At 60.0% G+C, this 17,897-nt stretch overlaps 1 protein-coding gene across 1 annotated transcript; it reads right to left on the reverse strand.

Moving 5' to 3' along the window:
* Positions 1-3,535: 3,535 nt before the first annotated feature.
* Positions 3,536-17,896, reverse strand: ATP6V0B (ATPase H+ transporting V0 subunit b). Its single transcript, XM_037907192.2, has 8 exons — positions 17,672-17,896; positions 9,459-9,507; positions 8,578-8,661; positions 7,964-8,041; positions 7,175-7,244; positions 6,168-6,219; positions 4,336-4,526; positions 3,536-3,871 (listed from the first exon to the last, which is right to left on the reverse strand). The coding sequence occupies exons 1-8, from the start codon at positions 17,736-17,738 to the stop codon at positions 3,845-3,847; spliced, it is 618 nt and encodes a 205-aa protein (XP_037763120.1). The 5' UTR covers positions 17,739-17,896; the 3' UTR covers positions 3,536-3,844.
* Position 17,897: the final 1 nt, after the last annotated feature.

Below are 17,897 nucleotides of genomic sequence, written 5' to 3' on the forward strand. Positions count from 1 at the left end.
TGCTCCATTTGGGAATGGGGGCTGGGGGTGTCACGGGCAGGCAGGTGGCCCTCGGTCTTGGAGACACCATCCCCTGCTCTGGCATTACTGCTACTGCAGGACAGGCTCCAGGGTGCTCCTGGGTCAACGTTCCCATGCATCCCAAAACGCGAGAGGGCTTGGCTAGAGCCCCCCAGTCAGACAGGGAACACGTGGAGCTGCTCCTCCAACATCCCACTGTGCAGAAAGAAACCCCGTGTGATCACGGGGGATTTCAGGTTGTGGGACACAAGCTGCAGAGCTCAGTGGGCCAGTCGAAAACAGAACTTTCTACACAAACAGTATTGCAACCAACAAGAGCCAAGTTTGTATTAGACACACTGATCACACTGAATTCTTCACTGACCTAAAACCTGATGGATGCAGGGTTGCTATAGCCAGGTGGGACGCAGGCATTAGACCAAGATGTCTAGTTCTGTGTAAGCTCGACAGCGTCTCTCTCACCCCCAGAGGCTGGGCCAATACACCCACCTTGTCCCTCTAAAAAATTATGGCTGCCTGGTGTGAGGTTGCACTCCCTATGTTTATGGAAATATGCTTATAGAGTGTGAATATAATGTAACTGGAATATACTTTACACAAAAGGTCTCTTGTAAGGTATCATTACAAGGCTTATAATCTACTGAATGTGGTCATCCTATTTGTATGTATGTATCATTCTTGTATCTGAAACTAGAAATATAAACTATAACTCTGGGGCCCTACTGTAATTATGCAAAGTGTGAGTCATTAATGGTGGTTTAGAATCTTGATGGCTCCCATGGACTAGGACAATTGGTTGTATTTTTTTTTCCACTGAATGCATCCGATGAAGTGAGCTGTAGCTCACGAAAGCTTAAGCTCAAATAAATTGGTTAATCTCTAAGGTGCCACAAGTCCTCCTTTTCTTTTTGCAAATACAGACTAACACGGCTGCTACTCTGAAACCTGGTTGTAGATGGGTTATTTACCTGCAAGCCTTCTTATAGATGTGGGGGCCAGCCTGTGGGTAATGAAGAATGAGGTCTTACAGTGACATGTGTTAAGGAAAAGTTAGCATATATGACTCCATTTTGGTTTGGGGCCCACCATTGTCTAAAAGCAAGCACATGATGCACTAGGAGGAGTGTTCCTTCCATACTGCATTCCTGTGAAAACCCTCCCCCTTGTTTACAGCCTGTCTCGACTCCCGGTTTCTGTTCTTTGTCTGTTCCTCACTCCCTGCCTTCTGGCCTTGATGTGAGCCTCCCGTCCTGATAAGAAAGGCTACTGGCGCATTGCTTTAGAGCCAGGTTGTGTAGCTGAAGTAACGGTTTAGTGTGGGGAATGTACCTAGCAGGGATAGGTGGTAGATAAGGGAAGGGTTTGTCTACTGGCTAAGGTTTCCGATGCACGAGGGCAACATGCTTTGCTAAAAGGTATATAATCTTTGTATAACCTGCATTCGGGGTCCCCTTCTGACTAGCGGGGGGGCACCACGCTCAAGCATAATAAACTTAATATCTTTGGGAACTCTGCAGTTGTGGACTTTGTTCATGTGCCTCAGCCTAGACTCGAACTGCGCGTGACCTGTCAGGTATAATTCGCAACACATGTGACTATCTCACCTGGTACTGGGAATCCATCTTAAACCTAGTGCTTTTCCATTTAGAAGGAGGGGTGGGAACCCAGAGAGACAAGAGATTCCCACCTTGTGCCAAAGCTATAAAAGGGGGTGGAACAGAACAAAGTGGACTGCCACTCATGAGAAATCCCCTAGTTACCACCTGAGCTGGAGCTAACAAGGACTGTACCGGGGAAGGGATTGGGCCCAGATTAGGAAGGCATCTAGTCTGTGAAAGAAACTTATTGGAACATCTCGGAGGCTGAGATTTACCTGTAATCAGTTTCTTAATGTATTAGGCTTAGACTTGCATGTTTTGTTTTATTTTGCTTGGCAACTTACTTTGTTCGGTCTGTTATTACCTGAAACCACTTAAATCCTACTTTTTATACTTAATAAAATCACTTTTGTTTATTATTAAACTCAGAGTAAGTGATTAATACCTGGGGGAGCAAACAGCTGTGCATCTCTATCAGTGTTATAGAGGACGGACAATTTATGAGTTTACCCTGTATAAGCTTTATACAGAGGAAAACGGATTTATTTGGGGTTTGGATCCCATTGGGAGCTGGAGACAGGTAACCTGCTGAGTGGCTTAACAAGACAGGGTTCTGGAGTCCCAAGCCGACAGGGAAAAGGGCTCAGAGCACATTGGGTGACAGTCCCAAGGGGGTCTCTGTGACCGAACCTGTCACACCTGGATGCTAGCGACCACGAACTAAGCTCATTTGTGAGCATGGCAATGTCCCAACTGGTAATAGCCAGACTTGGGCTTTAAAAGGACCCGTTTCCCCAAGGCTGAAAAGAATCGTGAGCAATGGTGGGTGACTGGGAGGACAAATGTCAACAAAACACGTGAAGGCAAAGAACTGCTTAAGGATGCAGCGTTCGACCCCCAGAAACCAACTCCGCAATCATGACAGGTGCCTTCTTGGGTTAAAAGAGGGGAGGTGAAGACAGCTGCTACCCGACCTCTCCCCACCTCACACCTAAACCAAAATGGAAAAATGAGAAGTTGGTAGCAATGAGTAGAAATTGGACGTTAGGAAATGCAGACAGTTGTTCAGGAAGCTAAAGGTATCAGCAAGGAATATGGTCGGGAGGGGTAAGGACCGAGAAGGAATCCCTTCAATAGATCAGGAACAAGCCAAATCCTAGCACTGGTCCGTGGCCAGTATTAGAGCAGGATGCTAAAATCGTCAATCACAGAAGTACTCAACAACTATTTCTCTTATATATTTGGGAAGATGCAGGATGATACGTCCATAGCTGAGTGTGATAATGAAACACTTCCTAATCCCTCAGGGACTAGGGCGAATGTGAGACAGCAAGTATTAAAGTGAAACCTTTGGAATCCGCAGGCCTGGATAACTTGCACCCAAACCTATTAAAAGACTTGGCCGAGGAGCTCTCTAAATCCATTACGTCATTTTGAACATGCTCCACCAGAGCACTGAGGAAAAGCTAAGGTTGCACCACTATTGAAAGGTGGGGAACGGGTTGACCCAGCAAGCTATAGCCCAGTTAGCCTGATGTCAGTCCAAGACACTCCCAACCCTCAGCTCTGAGCCAGCCCCACCCCTGGGCCTCCCTCGGCTGCAGCAGTGATCTGAGGCAGCTGTATGAGGACACTCAGGCAGGCTGCCCTTCCACCAACCCATTGGGACACTGGGCACAGGTCCACACCAGCGTAAGAATTTTCTTCTCGTGCCTCCCCGGGCGCTAGCAGGGGGCAGCACCAGGGCTGGCAGCTGCCTGCAGCGCTGAGCTAGATCTGGGCTAGCCCTGCCACCGCTGGAAGAGGGCTCTGGGAACACCAGTGCCATGTCCGTGGCCAGGCAGGGCTGGCAGTGCCCCGGCATGCCCTGAGGGCAGTAGGGGAGCACATGGCACAGACAGAATGCAGCAGGCGGGGACAGGAACCATGTTTATTTCACGTGACACTGACTTACACTGGTCGATTGATTTCTACACACACCGGGAACACTCAGGCAGCAACCCCCTCCCCCCCACCTGGCTGGGCCGACAGGAGGGAGCCGAATTCACACACAGATGATTATTTCCTCCATGGGGCCAGAGGGCAGTGGATCAGCAGGGACGGTTCTATACACCTGGGCTCCCGCGCCCGAGGCGGCGAAGCGATGCCCCCGATCAGGAAATAGAAACATTAAATAAATATGTACAGACGCACCCGCAGGGGGCCAGGCCGGAACGGGCAGGGGCTCAGTCCCCCATTTTTACTTTAGATGTCTGCAGAGAGAAAGGAGACAGGTCAGAGCATGCCCCGAGCCCCTCCCAGGAGCACACCCTGCCAGGTGCCCCCCCAACTGCCTTGATCAGGCAGCCTGCCTGAAGCTGCAGGACCTGCAGGCTGCTCCTCCCCGATCAGCCCTGTGCACAATCAGCTCCAATTCCGGTGCCCAGTTGAACCATTCCCTGTGACTGCTGGGGGAGAGGCGGGGGGACGGAGGGGGACTGGCAGTGCCAAGATGGGTTCCAGCAGCCAGGCTAGATGGAGCCACTGCATCATTTCCTCCGCCCGCCAGTGTCCCCCGGGTGGACTTCTCTGTTCACCAGAGAGCAGTGGCTGCAGCCCTCCAGAGGCCCTGCAGACGCCTAGGCCTGTCTGATGAGCTGGGCAGCCCATGCCTGGGGCAGATGTGGGGCTGGGGGCCCCAGGAGCATGCTGGGCCCAGCAGGGCAGGAGCCAGTACCTGCAGGATGGCGACTATGACCCCGAAGAGCCCGATGGCGCTGCCGAAGATCTCCACGATCAGGATCTTGACGAAGAGGCTGGGGTTCTGGGCGTCGGCCAGCGCAGCCCCGCTGCCCACGATGCCCACGCACACCCCGCAGAACAGGTTGGAGAGGCCCACGGTCAGGCCGGCTCCAAACATGGAGTAACCTGGAGGGGTGGGGCACGGAGCAGTGAGACGCGGCAGGTCTCAGGCCAGGGCCTGCCTTGCACAGGGGCTCGGCCTCCTCCTGCAAGAGCCCGCTAGGGTGCTCCGGGCACTGGCCCAGGCTAGGAAACTGTTAGGAGCTGCCAGGGGCAGAGTTAAGGGGACAGAGCAGAACATGAAGAGGACAAACCAAGGCTGCCAAATTCCAGCCATTTCCCTGAAGTACCTTTGCCAGGCAGGGCCCTGTGCACTCAGCCGGCCATGGACCCGCTCCAGCAGCGCCAGGGCGAGCTCAAATAGCCGCCGCGCACCAAGAGCGGGTGATACCCTGCGTTTGGGGCAGGGGAAGCAGAGGTAGCGAACCCAGAGCCCCAGCTACCAAGGTAGATGCCCCCAGAGACTGGACCCCCAAATATGGCCACATAGGCACACCTGAGGGGCAACAACGTTGCCCTGCCCTGCGGCAGCCGCCCTAGGTCCAGAGCCCGCTGCAGGTGCCCAGCAGGATGGAGTCTGGGAGAGCAGAGGGCGCTCCGCTGGCAGACTCAGGAAAGGGCCCAAGGGCTGGGTTCCACCCAGCCCAGACACCCCCATTCCCAATGCTAGGCCAGGCGAGCCACCGTGACGAAGTGGGACTGTTCTTAATGTTTCCTCCGAATATTGTGGGGGTGCCTCAGTTTCCCCTAGGCAGTTCTTAAGTATCTAGGGGGTGGGGTAAGGGTGTATGATCACTGCAGAGCCCTAGAGGGCAGGTGTGTGCAGGGGTCTGGACACAGAGGATGGCCGACACCCTGTTTCCTGGCAACTGATGGCCTGGGCCCTTCCCCCATGCAAGGTGAGAGCTAAGGGGTTGGAGAACAAAGGAGTCAGGTGACCTCCTGGCCCGGGAAAGGAACAAAGCCCAGAGGAGGAGGGGCTGGAGGGAGTTTTCAGTTTGGGGCTGGCTGGGACATGGAGTGAAGTGCAGACGTGGTTGTCTGGCTCACTGCCCCCCCCCCCCCCAAAATGGACCCAGCTGAGGGGTCCTGTTCTCTGCACCTGCAAGCTCTGTTTTAGACCATGTTCCTGTCATCTAATAAACCTCTGTTTTACTGGCTGGCTGAGAGTCAAGTCTGACTGCGAAGTTGGGGTGCAGGACCCTCTGGCTTCCCCAGGAGCCCTGCCTGAGCGGACTCGCTGGGGGAAGCGCACGGAGGGGCAGAGGATGCTGAATGCTCCGAGGTCAGACCCAGGAAGGTGGAAGCTGTGTGAGCTGTGTGTCCTGAAGACAGGCTGCTCACAGAAAGGCGACTGCCCCAGAGTCCTGACTGGCTTCATGGGGAGCAGTTCCAGAGTATCGCCCAGGGACTCCGTGACACCACCCTGAACAGCTGGACCTGCAGGGGCAGGGCTCACAGCTGCTCTCGCAGGGGTCCGGCTGCTGCCAAACTTCCCAGGGAGGGCTGCACTGAGCACATAGGGGCCCGTCGCTCACTGGGGAGCGCGAACTAGGACCACTGTGCACCCATTGGGGAAGAGCATGCCGGAGCGTGCAGCGAGAACAGGCACTGGCATGGGGCCAGGGTGCAGGAGCCTCCCTCCACTCAGGGAAAAGCCCGCTGGCCCCACAGGCCCCTCCAGACATGGGGAAGGGCGCCGCTTACCTGCATGGTAGTTCTTGGCTCCGATGGTCTCTGGGGTGGTGCCGCTGAAAGGCTGGAAGGAGACACATGGAGCAGGGTTAGCGGTAGGGGTACAGCAGCCTGGCCAGAGCTCCCTGCCATGGGGACAGGCACAGGCTGCCCAGAGCTGGGACCCAAATCCCCAGAGTCCCAGTCCAGGGCCTTAGCTACCTGCTCCACAGGCCCCTCCCCGCCACATGCTGGGGCACAGGGAGATTCCCCCAGCACATAACCAGCGTCTGGGTCTGTCTGAGCGGGCATATGGTGGCAAGGACCCTGCTGTGTCGCACTGCCCTGGCCAAGCAGCACCACCCGCGCTGCACTGGACAAACTCTCCCCGGCTCCCCAGAGTGACTGGCGGGCTAGGGAGAAATGGCCCTGCCTTGGAGATGGGCTGGGACTCACAGCCAGGTCTGGTTCAAGTCACGGTGGGACCCGGGGCGAGTCCTGCCCTGCTCTGGACAAGGGAACCACAACCCTTCCTGAGAGGGCCCAGCCTGCTCTGGCAGCGAGCTCGGGCACTGCCTCTTGCCCGGGTTAGGCTGGAATAACAGGGTTTTACCAGAGCCCTGCCATCTCCCCTCCTGAAGCCCAGCTCAGCTCCTCCATGCCTCAGTGGCTTCACAGAGCCTGGATCCCTGCGCCCATTATCCCAGCCAAAAAACGCCCTGTGGGCAGCCAGCACCGAGCCCGATGGGGCGCCAAGCTCTGCCCACTGCCGCAGCTGATACAGGCCAGTTAGAGCCAGGACCACAGGCCAGGGGAGCCAAGGGACACCCCATGTGGCAGAGGCTCCCCCCGCCAGGAGCCTGCACTGGGTTTACTGCTCTGCCCAGCGATATTTGAGGGAAGCAGTGAAGAGACCCCGAGCCTTGGCTATGCCCCTCCTCCCCCGTAAGAACGTGTCGGAGAGACTGTGCAGATCTCCAGGGGCTGCACCCTCCCGCCACCCCACTCCGGCGGCAGGCAGCCCAGCCAGGCCCTGGCACCTCAGCCATGTTGCTGATGACAATCGCCATGATGATCCCGTAGATGGCCACGGCCTCACAGAAGATGATGCTGTGGATGATGGGCAGCGTTAGCAACCAGACCCAGCAGCCCACGGCCCAGCCTCTGCCCCCCACAGCTGCCTGTCGTGCTGACAGACAAGTTGTCTCCCTGCGAGGGCCCCCACACTGACCCCACCCAGGGCATCTCCCCCTGCTCGGCCCCCAGGCTGAGACACTCTGTGGGGGGCAGTGCTGGCCCTTAGCCATCCCAGCACAGATGGGAAGCATCCCACAGCAATCCAACAGGCAGACACACGGGTGGGGGGCCTTGTACCCCACACAGGCCTGCAGCCAGCCAGGGACAGGAAGCACTGCCTTTCCCAGCATGCGCTGGTGCTTCAGGATGTTTCACATTTCCAGTCCAAGGGTGCAGAGCCCCGAGGCCTGGTCAGGAGCCGTTTCCTTCAGGTGGGGACTGACCGGTGCCCCCGCACACCAGGGCGCGTGGGCCAGAGAAGGGGGCGGGCTGTGGGGTGGGGAGCTGTTCGATCCGGCAGCTGCACAGTGATCCAGCCCAACCACTAGCAGGGCTGGGATCCCAGCACCGGACGCAGCCGCAGACCAGCAGGGTCAGCACTGTACAGCACAAGGCCCTGCCCAGAGGGGCCCGGGTGCTGGGGAAGTGTGAGCAGCTCAGGTGAACCGCTGACTAGCCCCCTGGGGCACTGTGCGCTCCAGGTGCCAGGATCTGTCCCAGAGCATCAAGCACGGGGTACCAGCTGTCCTTACCTGACCAGGTTCTTGGTTTTGATCCTGGGGGCCTTAACTCCCCCACCGATGATGCTGGAGCCAGTGATGTAGATGCCCCTGCGAGAGACAGGCCAGTCAGTGAGGGAGCCCGGGGGTGGGCACCTGCCTGCAGGAGCCCGGAAGGAGCTAGTGGCTGCCAACGAGGAGATGGTGCCTCCCTGGAGCAGAGCCGAGCGCTGACTGGAGAGAGCTCGCAGCAAGCTCAGCGGGAGCTGAATGCCCGGCCCTTCCTGCTCACACCACAGGCGCGCACGGTGAGACGGGCTGGGAAAAGCAGCGGCACCTAGGGACACAGGGCAGCCGCCAGCCTGACTGGAACTCGCTGGCACAGAACCCACGGAGACCAGCCAGACATCTGACATCTCCCAGGCCGCCAGCAGGAGCACGAGGCCAGTCAGAGCGCTGCCCCAGACCCGAGGGGGCCCTGCCATGAGGTTGGAGCCAGGCCACTGCCGAGGGGCTGACTCAGGCATCGGCTGATAGCAAGTCCCCGCCCCCAGGGCACGTCTCCCCTGCCCCCAGCCCAGCAGACAGGCTCTGGGAGCAGCAAACCCCATGGGACCGGCAGTCCCAGACAATGGGACCCAACTCACCAGGCTGCGCCCACCACGGACAGCGAGATGGCCAGACCGATGCCCAGGTTGGACCACATGAAGGGGGAGGTTTCCGTTAAGAACCTAGACGCAGAAGGGAACCTCGTTAGTGCAGAGTCTGGGCTGGCCCTACCCACCCCAGCATTTGAGGGCCACAGGCCAGGGGACGACAGCCCAGCGCCTCCCTTCCACGGGAGGAGGGCAGCAGGCGAGACGGCTGCCTGCCTTGCGGCTCCCCCCCACCCCCTCCTGCAGCACCACACAGCCAGCACACGGAGACACTTCACTGGCTTTCCTGACCACCCCAGACCCACGTGGGTGCCCAATGAAAGGGGAGGGGAGTCACCAGCCTCGGGTCTGCCGCACATAGCAAGGAACCCCAGGGCCCACCTGTCCTTCCCCAGCACGTGGCAGAGCCATGAACTCGGTAAGAGACCAGCCCGACGCTGCCCGGGGCTCCAAGCAGACCCAGCCACTCCTTGTCCCCAGCCTTCACCCCCAGAGCCCTGACATGGCCGGGCAGGCTCCTCCTGCAGTGCAGGCCAGGCCAGGCAGGAGAACACTTGAAAGCCCTGTTCCCATTGCCCTTGGTGGAGGAAGGCGGAGGGCTGGCTGCTGGGGGAATCAGCCAGCCCAGCCCAGGGCAATCTGGCTAGTGCCTGCCGGCAAAGAGCACCACAGGCAGCTGTGGAGGGCCAGGGCAGGGGCAGCAGAGTGCGACTGGACACTGAGGGCAGGGTGCAGGCTTTGCTGGCTGCAATGGGGAGGGGTGGGGAGGGGAGCCGCAGCCCGGCACCCTGTGGCAGGATCCAGCAGTGGAATGGGACAGTGCATGGTGGGAGTGAGCAGGGCACTGGCCCAGCCAGGTGTAGCCACCTTACCAGGCCACATCGAAACGGAAACCCAGGTCAAATATCGTGTAGCAGATACCTGAAAACAAGAGCAAGAGGGAAACCTTCAGTCGGCCCAAGCCCCCGCCTGGCCTGCCTGCTCCCACCCTGCCCAGCCCGGCTGCTGTGAGCCACCCACACCAACCGCGCAGCCTGGCTGCCAGTGGACAGAAGGGCACCAGGAAGCCCCGTGTCAGGCAGCATTCTGGGGCATGGCCCTCCAGACAGACACCCTGCTCTGGGGAGCTTAGGGTGGGAAGGATTCCCCGTGGCTTCCCCCCGGCAGCAGCTATCCCGGCAATTCCCGCCAGAGACGCTGAAAGCAGCCATGGTCCAGCCTGACGACCATCTGATTCGCACGCATAGGGGGCGTCGCACCAACACTGACTGGAGACAGATCCTGTGCGTGCTGCTACTGTGCCCATCACCATGGTATCTGGCCCCTCCTCCACCCACAAAGCAGGGTCAGCAGCGAGAGACCATCGCCCCATTCCAGCAGGACCACGGGGGCCAATCTGGCCCTGAAGGCACAGAAGAGGTCGCCCGCCATGCCCCTTCCCCCAGCCTGGGCAAGGGAGCCCTCAGGGCACAGCGGGGTCTGTCCAGCTCACCCAGTGCCCTGCCCCTCCAGCCAGCGGGGGCCCCTGACTCCAAGAGAGTGTGAGTGAGCGCTCGGCAAGGCTGGCTCATTCCTTCCACAGCACAGAGGCCGGGTTCCTTTACTACTGATCCTCACATGCTGCCCCGTCACCCTGAGCCTGCGACCGCACCATGAGTCAGGGCCAGCACTAGTCACTGACAGTCGCCCCGGGAGCGCCACAGGGCAGGGACAGTCTGCAGCCGGCTGGGCACAGCAATCAGTGATGGGTCTGGGCTGTCCCACAGCTCAGCTCTGGGGCACTAGGTCTGACAGCCCTGCGGGGGAATGGCCGAGGAGCAGCCTGGGCATGCGCTGAGTGCCGGCAGGGGCCAGCAGAATATGGAGCAGGGGCTGAGCAGCAATCAGGACTAGAACTCTGCCCTTCCGGGCTCCCAGAGCCATGCTCCAACCGCTAGGCCACTGGCTCTCAACCTATCTACCATCATGGGCCGCATATGCGGCTCCCTCTGTTATGTGGGCCCCATCCACACAATATATATGCTGCCTGTATGGCCCGGAGGGGGTCACATGGGCTGCAGCTGTGAGCTGATGGGCCGCAAGTGGCCGGCGGGTTGAGAATCGCTGCACGAGAGCACATTGCCCCCAAACACACAAATGAGCCGGAGCAGCCTCCCCAGGACTGAGGAGCACGTGCCAGCCCAAGCGCACCCACCGGCCCCTTGCTCAAGGAGGATCCCAGGTCGGCCTGGGCCCCTGCTCACCCAGGAGCGGACTCTAGGAGGACTGTGTTCCCGCTAGGACATGCAGCTGTCTGTGGACTGTACGGTCCCCTGCGGTTCGGCACCAACCCATGGGGGACCTGACACCCAGGAGCCCAAGGGCAGCGCCTCTGGTGCTCTTGGCCACAGCGTCACCTCGCCCAGCCAGGCACACAGCTGTGCTGCAGCCCTGCCCCTCTGGTCCACAGGTGGGTACAATCCTGTGGGGCTCCCTGGGCCGTCACCCTGGGACACAGGCCCTCGCGCTGGCAGAGATCCTGGCCCTGCAGGAGCCATGGAAGCTGCGTGGGCTCTGCCCATCACCTGACCTTCCACCTCGTGGCTTGTTCTCTTCCGTGACTCCTGAAAAACCTCTCTCTGCTTGCTTCAACAGCGCGGGGGGCCCAGCACTGTGGTGGCTGGTGAGGGAGCTGCAGGGGACGTGCTCCTGCGCTCTCTGCGTGCTGGGGCAGCAGGCCACGCTCTGGTGGGGATGAGTCTCACCCACTAGCAGCCTATCTGGTCAGCCCATTACGGTGACATCGAGAGCTGCAAGGAGCCCAGCTCAGGTGGGCTAGGAGAGGCCTCCACGCCCTGCTCAGCATATCCCTGAGCATCCCCAGCAGCGCCCTAGTGCCCATCGTAAAGGAGGCGTGGTGGAGTCTAACTGAAACTGGCCTCCCCTGTAGCCTGGGGCCATTTCTCCCGTGCCAGTGGCTGGTGGAGGGGACTCAGCCCCCTCCTTCCCATGACAGTCTTGCTTGTAAAGGTATTTCTCATGCCTCAGCACTTGGCCTCTTCCCCCAGAATTAATCAGAATTTGAGGTCAGACTAGATGATCATAATGGTCCCTTCTGACCTAAATATCTATGAATCTATGAATCTCCTTATTTCCCTGGCACCCACAGCAGCTGCCGTGCACAAGCCCTGCTAGACACACTAGGCCTAGCAAACCCTCCCCATGGACACAACCTGCTGTACGGAGGGGTACACAGCGCAAGGCTTGCTCCCCTGCAATCAGTGCATCCGCTTTAATGCGATCACTAGAAACCGCGTGGCCCGGGCATTGCACCGAAGCTCACTAACACGCTCACACCACCAGAGCTGGTGACTAAATCCTTCACAAGTCTCTTCAAACAAAGGCACACTGTTGTAATGACTGGTTTGTTTCTGAGGGTTACATGGCAGGGACTCGTAAACCTAGTAAAACTTCCTAAATCAATAGTTCAACTCCCCCGGCCCCCAAATCAGGACTTGAAGGCACCCCACTCCCCAGCCAGCCAGAGGGGATACAAGAGAGAGACTGAGAGGGAGCAGCCACCGCTCAGATTCAGGGCCAGCTGCTGCTCAGAGCCTGCCCAAGCAAGAGCAGCGTGAAATTAACAAGCCTTGGGTCAGTTTCCTGACTGCCCCCAGGTTTCCCCTTTGCAGCAGGGAGCTGCCCAGTGCCATGTCCATCTCTCTCTGCGCCCTCTGAGCAGTGGCAGGCACCGGTGACGCCAGAAGGTGACGCCGCATCGGGGCCAGAAGCTTGATGCGACAGCTGAAGCTGGGCAGAGTTCTCTGGCTGGCGGGGAGGGAGCCGCCTCACCCCACAGGTACAAACGCTGCGTTGTAAAAACAAGTAGCTCTGAAGAGGTGAGTAACGAGCACCCAGCCAGGGGGTTCGAACGCTCCCCAATCGGGGACAGCTTGACCAGTGCTCGGAGCAGGAGAGGCTCTGAATCGCAGCATGCTGTGCGGAGCCTAAAGCCTGAACCAATTTCTGCCTGCAGGAGGAAAAGGCCAACAACTCATCTGTCAGGTCACAGCCAAGAACCTGGGCCTCAAACAAGGACAGCTAAGGGCCAGCAGCAGGGCCCAGCTCCATCCAGTCCAGCTCCCCCCTTTACAGAGTTTGAAATTCACATGCACTTAGCCCCCCCTCCAGTGCGGGGACACCTGAATCAGAAAGGTTTCCAGCAGGCCAGCCCAGCCCTGCCTTGGACACTGGCTGTCCGAAGTTTCCCCTCACTAACGGCACATCTCCTTCGCGCTTCCCAAGGGGCACTAGGAAGCGCAAGCTGGAAAATGGAGCTGCAGAATGGAGAAGACATGCATTGTTTATACAGCCCCAGAAACAGACAGGGTGTGTCCCAGGCAGAGAGGAAGCCTCGCTCCGGCTCCGAGGAGCAGATAAGGGAAGGCAGACATTACAGCCTTGGCATCACACCAGATACATGGGGTGGGTAACCCCCGGAGACGGCAGCAGCAGCGCGAAGGCTGGATGGTGCATGCAGCACGTCAATCACACCTTCAGCAAAGCAGGGTTAGAAGGGAACATGGAGGAAGAGAGAGCGGCAAGTCACCTCCAAAACAGCTTCAAATACCTTCCCTCGTACGCCAAGGCCAGAATCCATGGCTTCGCCAGCCCCCGCAGAATTCACAGGCTCGCCATGGGCCTGTGCCCCTTAGTCACTGCCATAAACACAGCCCCAACAGGGAGTGGGCGGATCAGCAGGCCCACATCAGCCCCGGCCCGCTCCCCTCCCTCTATGCGCTGCCGAGCCCCGTTTAGGCCTTGTCCACCACCAAGCTGCGCCGACTGAACCAGCTCTTGAGGGATCACTGCCCTTCAGCGGGCTCTGATTTGGCCGAGTGCTGAATTGCTGCTGCCATGCCGGTTCTCACCCTGCATGCAGACCAGCCGGGTGCCTCGCGTGCCGGGCGCTCACAGGCTCTTTGGGGCAGGGAGCTGGCCTTCGGGCGGTCTCTAAAGCACCGAGCGTTCAGTGCATTGAGCAGACCTTCGCAGAGGGTCACCTGGCAGCTAGCCCAGCCACCCCACACGGGTCAGAACACACAGGGTGGCCTGCATGGAGGACGGCACCCAGGGTCCCCCAAAGGCCTTAGGGTGACGATTGGCACCACAAGCCCTGAGGGAAGGTGGCTGGCTGCACTGGCCCATCACATCCGTGGCCAGCCGCGCTGCTCAGCCTCTAGCCGGAGGGGCTCGCCCAGAGTTAACCCACCAGGCTGGCTGGGGCGCTTGCTCTGGGCAGCGTCAATGCTCCAGCCAGCCAGCAGAGGGGCCAGTCCTGGCTGCATGCAGGGGAGCCAGGCTCGGCCCTGCCGTTTGACCACTGACGACAGCAAGCACTATGCAGCCAGTCACCCAGGGACCCCCAGCCTCTAGCCCGTGAATCACTGGGGTTGGCAGCTCACATGGTGCTGGCTCTTCACCTGACAGTGCTCAAATGGCATTAAAAGCAGCTCAGAACCCACTACACCCTGCCTGCCTCCCAGCCTCTAGCCAGCAAGGGCTGGGGCAGGGAAGCTGGGCAAGGTAGGTATCTAGCCCTGCCCTGCTCCAGATGAGCCGTGTGCCTGCCGGGAGATTATTCCAGCCTGCTGGGTCTCGCTTCTGTTGAGAAACAGGTGTCTGCGATGCCCAGGACCCACCACCCCGGCCCTGCCCACTCCTGCCCCCACACCCTGTGATCTGGGACAAAGTGCAGGCCTCTCCAGGGCAGTTTGCCGAGATCTATCCTGGGCCCATTGGAGACACCCCCAACAATAGCCCCAGGGCCTCAGTGGCTGGTGTTCTCCCCATGCTAGGAGCTGGAAGACTGGAGTCACCACACACCGGTCAGTTACGGCCAGCCTGACTGCAACATGCCAAGCGGGGGCCCCTCGCTACCTGGGGGAGGGTGAACTAACACCCCAAGCTCTGGCTGGAGTTGCCACGGGGTGAGGAGCGCAAGAGAGGAAGCAAAGCTATTCCCAGAAGGCCCCCCCACGAAAGGAGGAAGGAACGAGTCATTCTTGGCAGTTGAGCAACCCGCACAAGGAACGGCACTGCTCCCGCAGGGGAGGGAAGCTGTTCCTGGCAGGGACCACTCCTATAGCATGGGCAGAAGCATTGCAGGCCCCTTTCCCTTCTCCCCACTCCCGCGTGTGCCCAGATGCCCGAGTGTCTCTGCCAGGGCAGACTTGTCTGCACTGGGGCTGTTTACTGTTTTGGGTTCTACAGTTCCTGCTCTACAGACTGGGGTCCTGCCACCAGGCCCAGCCAGTCACAGCTGCCACTGACTAGCACGGGGCCAAACCCAAAGCAGGTTCCTACAGCACCTTCTCACTGGCTCAGAACATATTCGGCCCTGGGTTTTATTGACAAAACAGGCCGGGTGACAGACACGGTTTCCACTGTGTGCCAGCTCCCACACTGCACAGCGCAGGTGCGAGGCCAGAGGCGGGGGTCACTGCAGGCTGCAGCGGTGCTGCCAGCGAGCCCTGTCGCATTCCCGGTGGTAGTTCTCTGGCACTTTGCTGACCATGCAAGAATGCAGAAACAAAGGCACAGATCGGTCCCTGCCTGCTCTTTACTGGAGCCGGGATTGCACCAGACATGGGCAGTCAATGCCTGGTCTCAACTAGAAACCATTCCCCGATGGCTCGGCAAGCACACGTCCCCGATGCTGCACTCAGCATGTCCCCGAGAGCTGCCTGATTTGTGGATCTCATTAAGCCGACTCTGGATGTGGTGTTCACTTCAGCAGGGGGTGGATTAGAGCGGTGCAGGCCCATAGGACCTCCAGGGAGATCCTGACCGAACTAGCGAGCCAGCAGCACGGTCACCTTGTTATTCAGTTGCCCCTTCAGCTGAGCACCGAGCCTGGAGTTGTCTCTCAGAGGAGCCAGGCTGTGAGAGCAGGCGCTAACCTGCAACTCCATCAAAGTACAGCCTGACTAGTCCTCAGTGCTCAGGGACGCTCTGACCTTCAAAACCATGGTCACCACGAGGATACCAGACAGTCTGACCCCACTGCCAGGAGGGCTGCCCTTCCATGGGGCATTTCCTTTGCGCTGCAGAATTGTTACGCCACCGGCTTCAAGCCAAAGCTGGAAAAACTTGTGCACCTACTCAAAACAACATAGTTCTGACAACCACGAAGGAGAGCCAGCTTCTCAGCCTGGAAGAGGCTGGGTTCCTCCATCCGGAAAGCCAGAGTTACTTGCTTTCCTCCAGTCCTGCTGCTGCCCCTCCTCCCTTTTTGAGCCAAATGACAACTTGCCTGGCACTTGATAGACACAGACAAGCCCCCACAACACCACCGGTCACCCCTGTTTACCAACGGGGAAGAGGTGAAGCAGGGTGGGTCAGAGAGCCAGGAATAGAACCCAGGAGGCCTGGCTCCCAGTTCTGTGCTCTGCCTGGTAGACCTGTCCCCTTCAACATGAGGGGATGAAATGCCCCCCAAAAAGTGACTGACTAGATCCAGCTGAAGACACTCCCAGGGGATGCTGACCAAGAACTACTACAGATTAGCGTAAGAGTCCTGCGGGCGCAGCAGGGAAGAGAAACTCCTACCCGAGGGAAGTCTTAGCGGGAGAATCCTTGCAGCGAAGGGAGACTGGGCCCTCGCTGGTCCACAGGACCAGTCCAGCTCCCCCCCAGCTTGTCCACAGGACCTGTCCAGCAGACAGCAGCGACGCAAACCTGCCACAGCCCCCCACTGATGCCTCTGAACCCTGTCCGGAAGAGCCCCCACACTGCAGGTCCTTTCATGCTCGGGCACAAGGGGCTCAGTCTCCAGGGTCATTCATTCCTGGCCTTTGCAGGGGCTGCCAAAGGGGACAGATGGGGGCTCTGGACTCACTACGAACCGGACAGCTCTACCCCACTGTGGCAGACGCTTGCAAGCGAATGCCCAGCTAAGGAACGCAGCCTAGGGGCAAAGCACACTGGTACAAACTGCAGCTCAGCCCACGCACCACAGCCAGAGCCAAACCGGACAGGAGGAACGCTCAGAGCCCACCAGGCAGCGGGCCAACCTTAGCTGCCTGTGATCAAAGAGGAGATTGGGAGCACCCCGCAGCAGGAGAGGCAGGGCCCCCTGTCCCATTGCCACGGTCTGCGGGTCGCCACTGGCCTGGGCTCAGCGAAATGGGCGACAGGAGCAAGAAGCCCCAAGCTCCTGCCTGGAGCCAGCCCCGTCCGACTCTCCTGCCCCAGCAGGTGCCAACGAAGGCAGGAGGGCGCTGCCCTGGGGCAGGGGGTGCGAGGCAGATCCCTGCCCAGACAGAAGGGACTTCACACACCGGGACTCCTGCCACTGCCCCCCCAGCCCGTCCCCTTCCCCCCAACTCTGACCCCTTCCGCCTCCCGCAACTGACCATCTCCCCCGGCCGCTCAACTAACCCCCCAGCCCCCACCCCTAACCCCCCCCTTCCCCCGGCCCCCTCTGCACCCCCCAACTAACCCCCCCCTTCCCCCGGCCCCCTCTGCACCCCCCAACTAACCCCCCCCTTCCCCCGGCCCCCTCTGCACCCCCCAACTAACCCCCCCCTTCCCCCGGCCCCCTCTGCACCCCCCAACTAACCCCCCCCTTCCCCCGGCCCCCTCTGCACCCCCCAACTAACCCCCCCCTTCCCCCGGCCCCCTCTGCACCCCCCAACTAACCCCCCCCTTCCCCCGGCCCCCTCTGCACCCCCCAACTAACCCCCCCCTTCCCCCGGCCCCCTCTGCACCCCCCAACTAACCCCCCCCTTCCCCCGGCCCCCTCCACCTCTGCACCCCCCAACTAACCCCCCCCTTCCCCCGGCCCCCTCCACCTCTGCACCCCCCAACTAACCCCCCCTTTCCCCAGCCCCCCAACACCCCCAACTCTGACCCCTTCCCCCCAACTAACCCCCCTTCCCCCTCCATCTCTGCACCCCCCAACTAACCCCCCTTCCCCCGGCCCCCTCCATCTCTGCACCCCCCAACTAACCCCCCCCTTTCCCCAGACCCCCAACACCCCCAACTCTGACCCCTTCCCCCCCAACTAACCCCCCTTCCCCGGCCCCCCAGCCCCGCCGCTCACCCACGCCGGCCAGCGCGCTCCAGAAGGCGAGGCCGAGGCCCGCGTACAGCAGGAGGGGCCCGGACATGGCGGCGGCTCCTCAGCGCGGACTGCGGGGAAGGACCGGCCGGGACGGGGGCAGGTCACCTGACTCACACCATGTGACCGGGCGGGCCGGGGCCCCGGCACGTGACCGAGGCGAGGCTGGCGATTGGCTCCCGGGCGGGCGGGCGGTACCAGGGGACCA

The sequence above is a fragment of the Chelonia mydas genome, chromosome 8, assembly GCF_015237465.2.
Source record: "Chelonia mydas isolate rCheMyd1 chromosome 8, rCheMyd1.pri.v2, whole genome shotgun sequence".
Taxonomy (NCBI): domain Eukaryota; kingdom Metazoa; phylum Chordata; order Testudines; family Cheloniidae; genus Chelonia; species Chelonia mydas.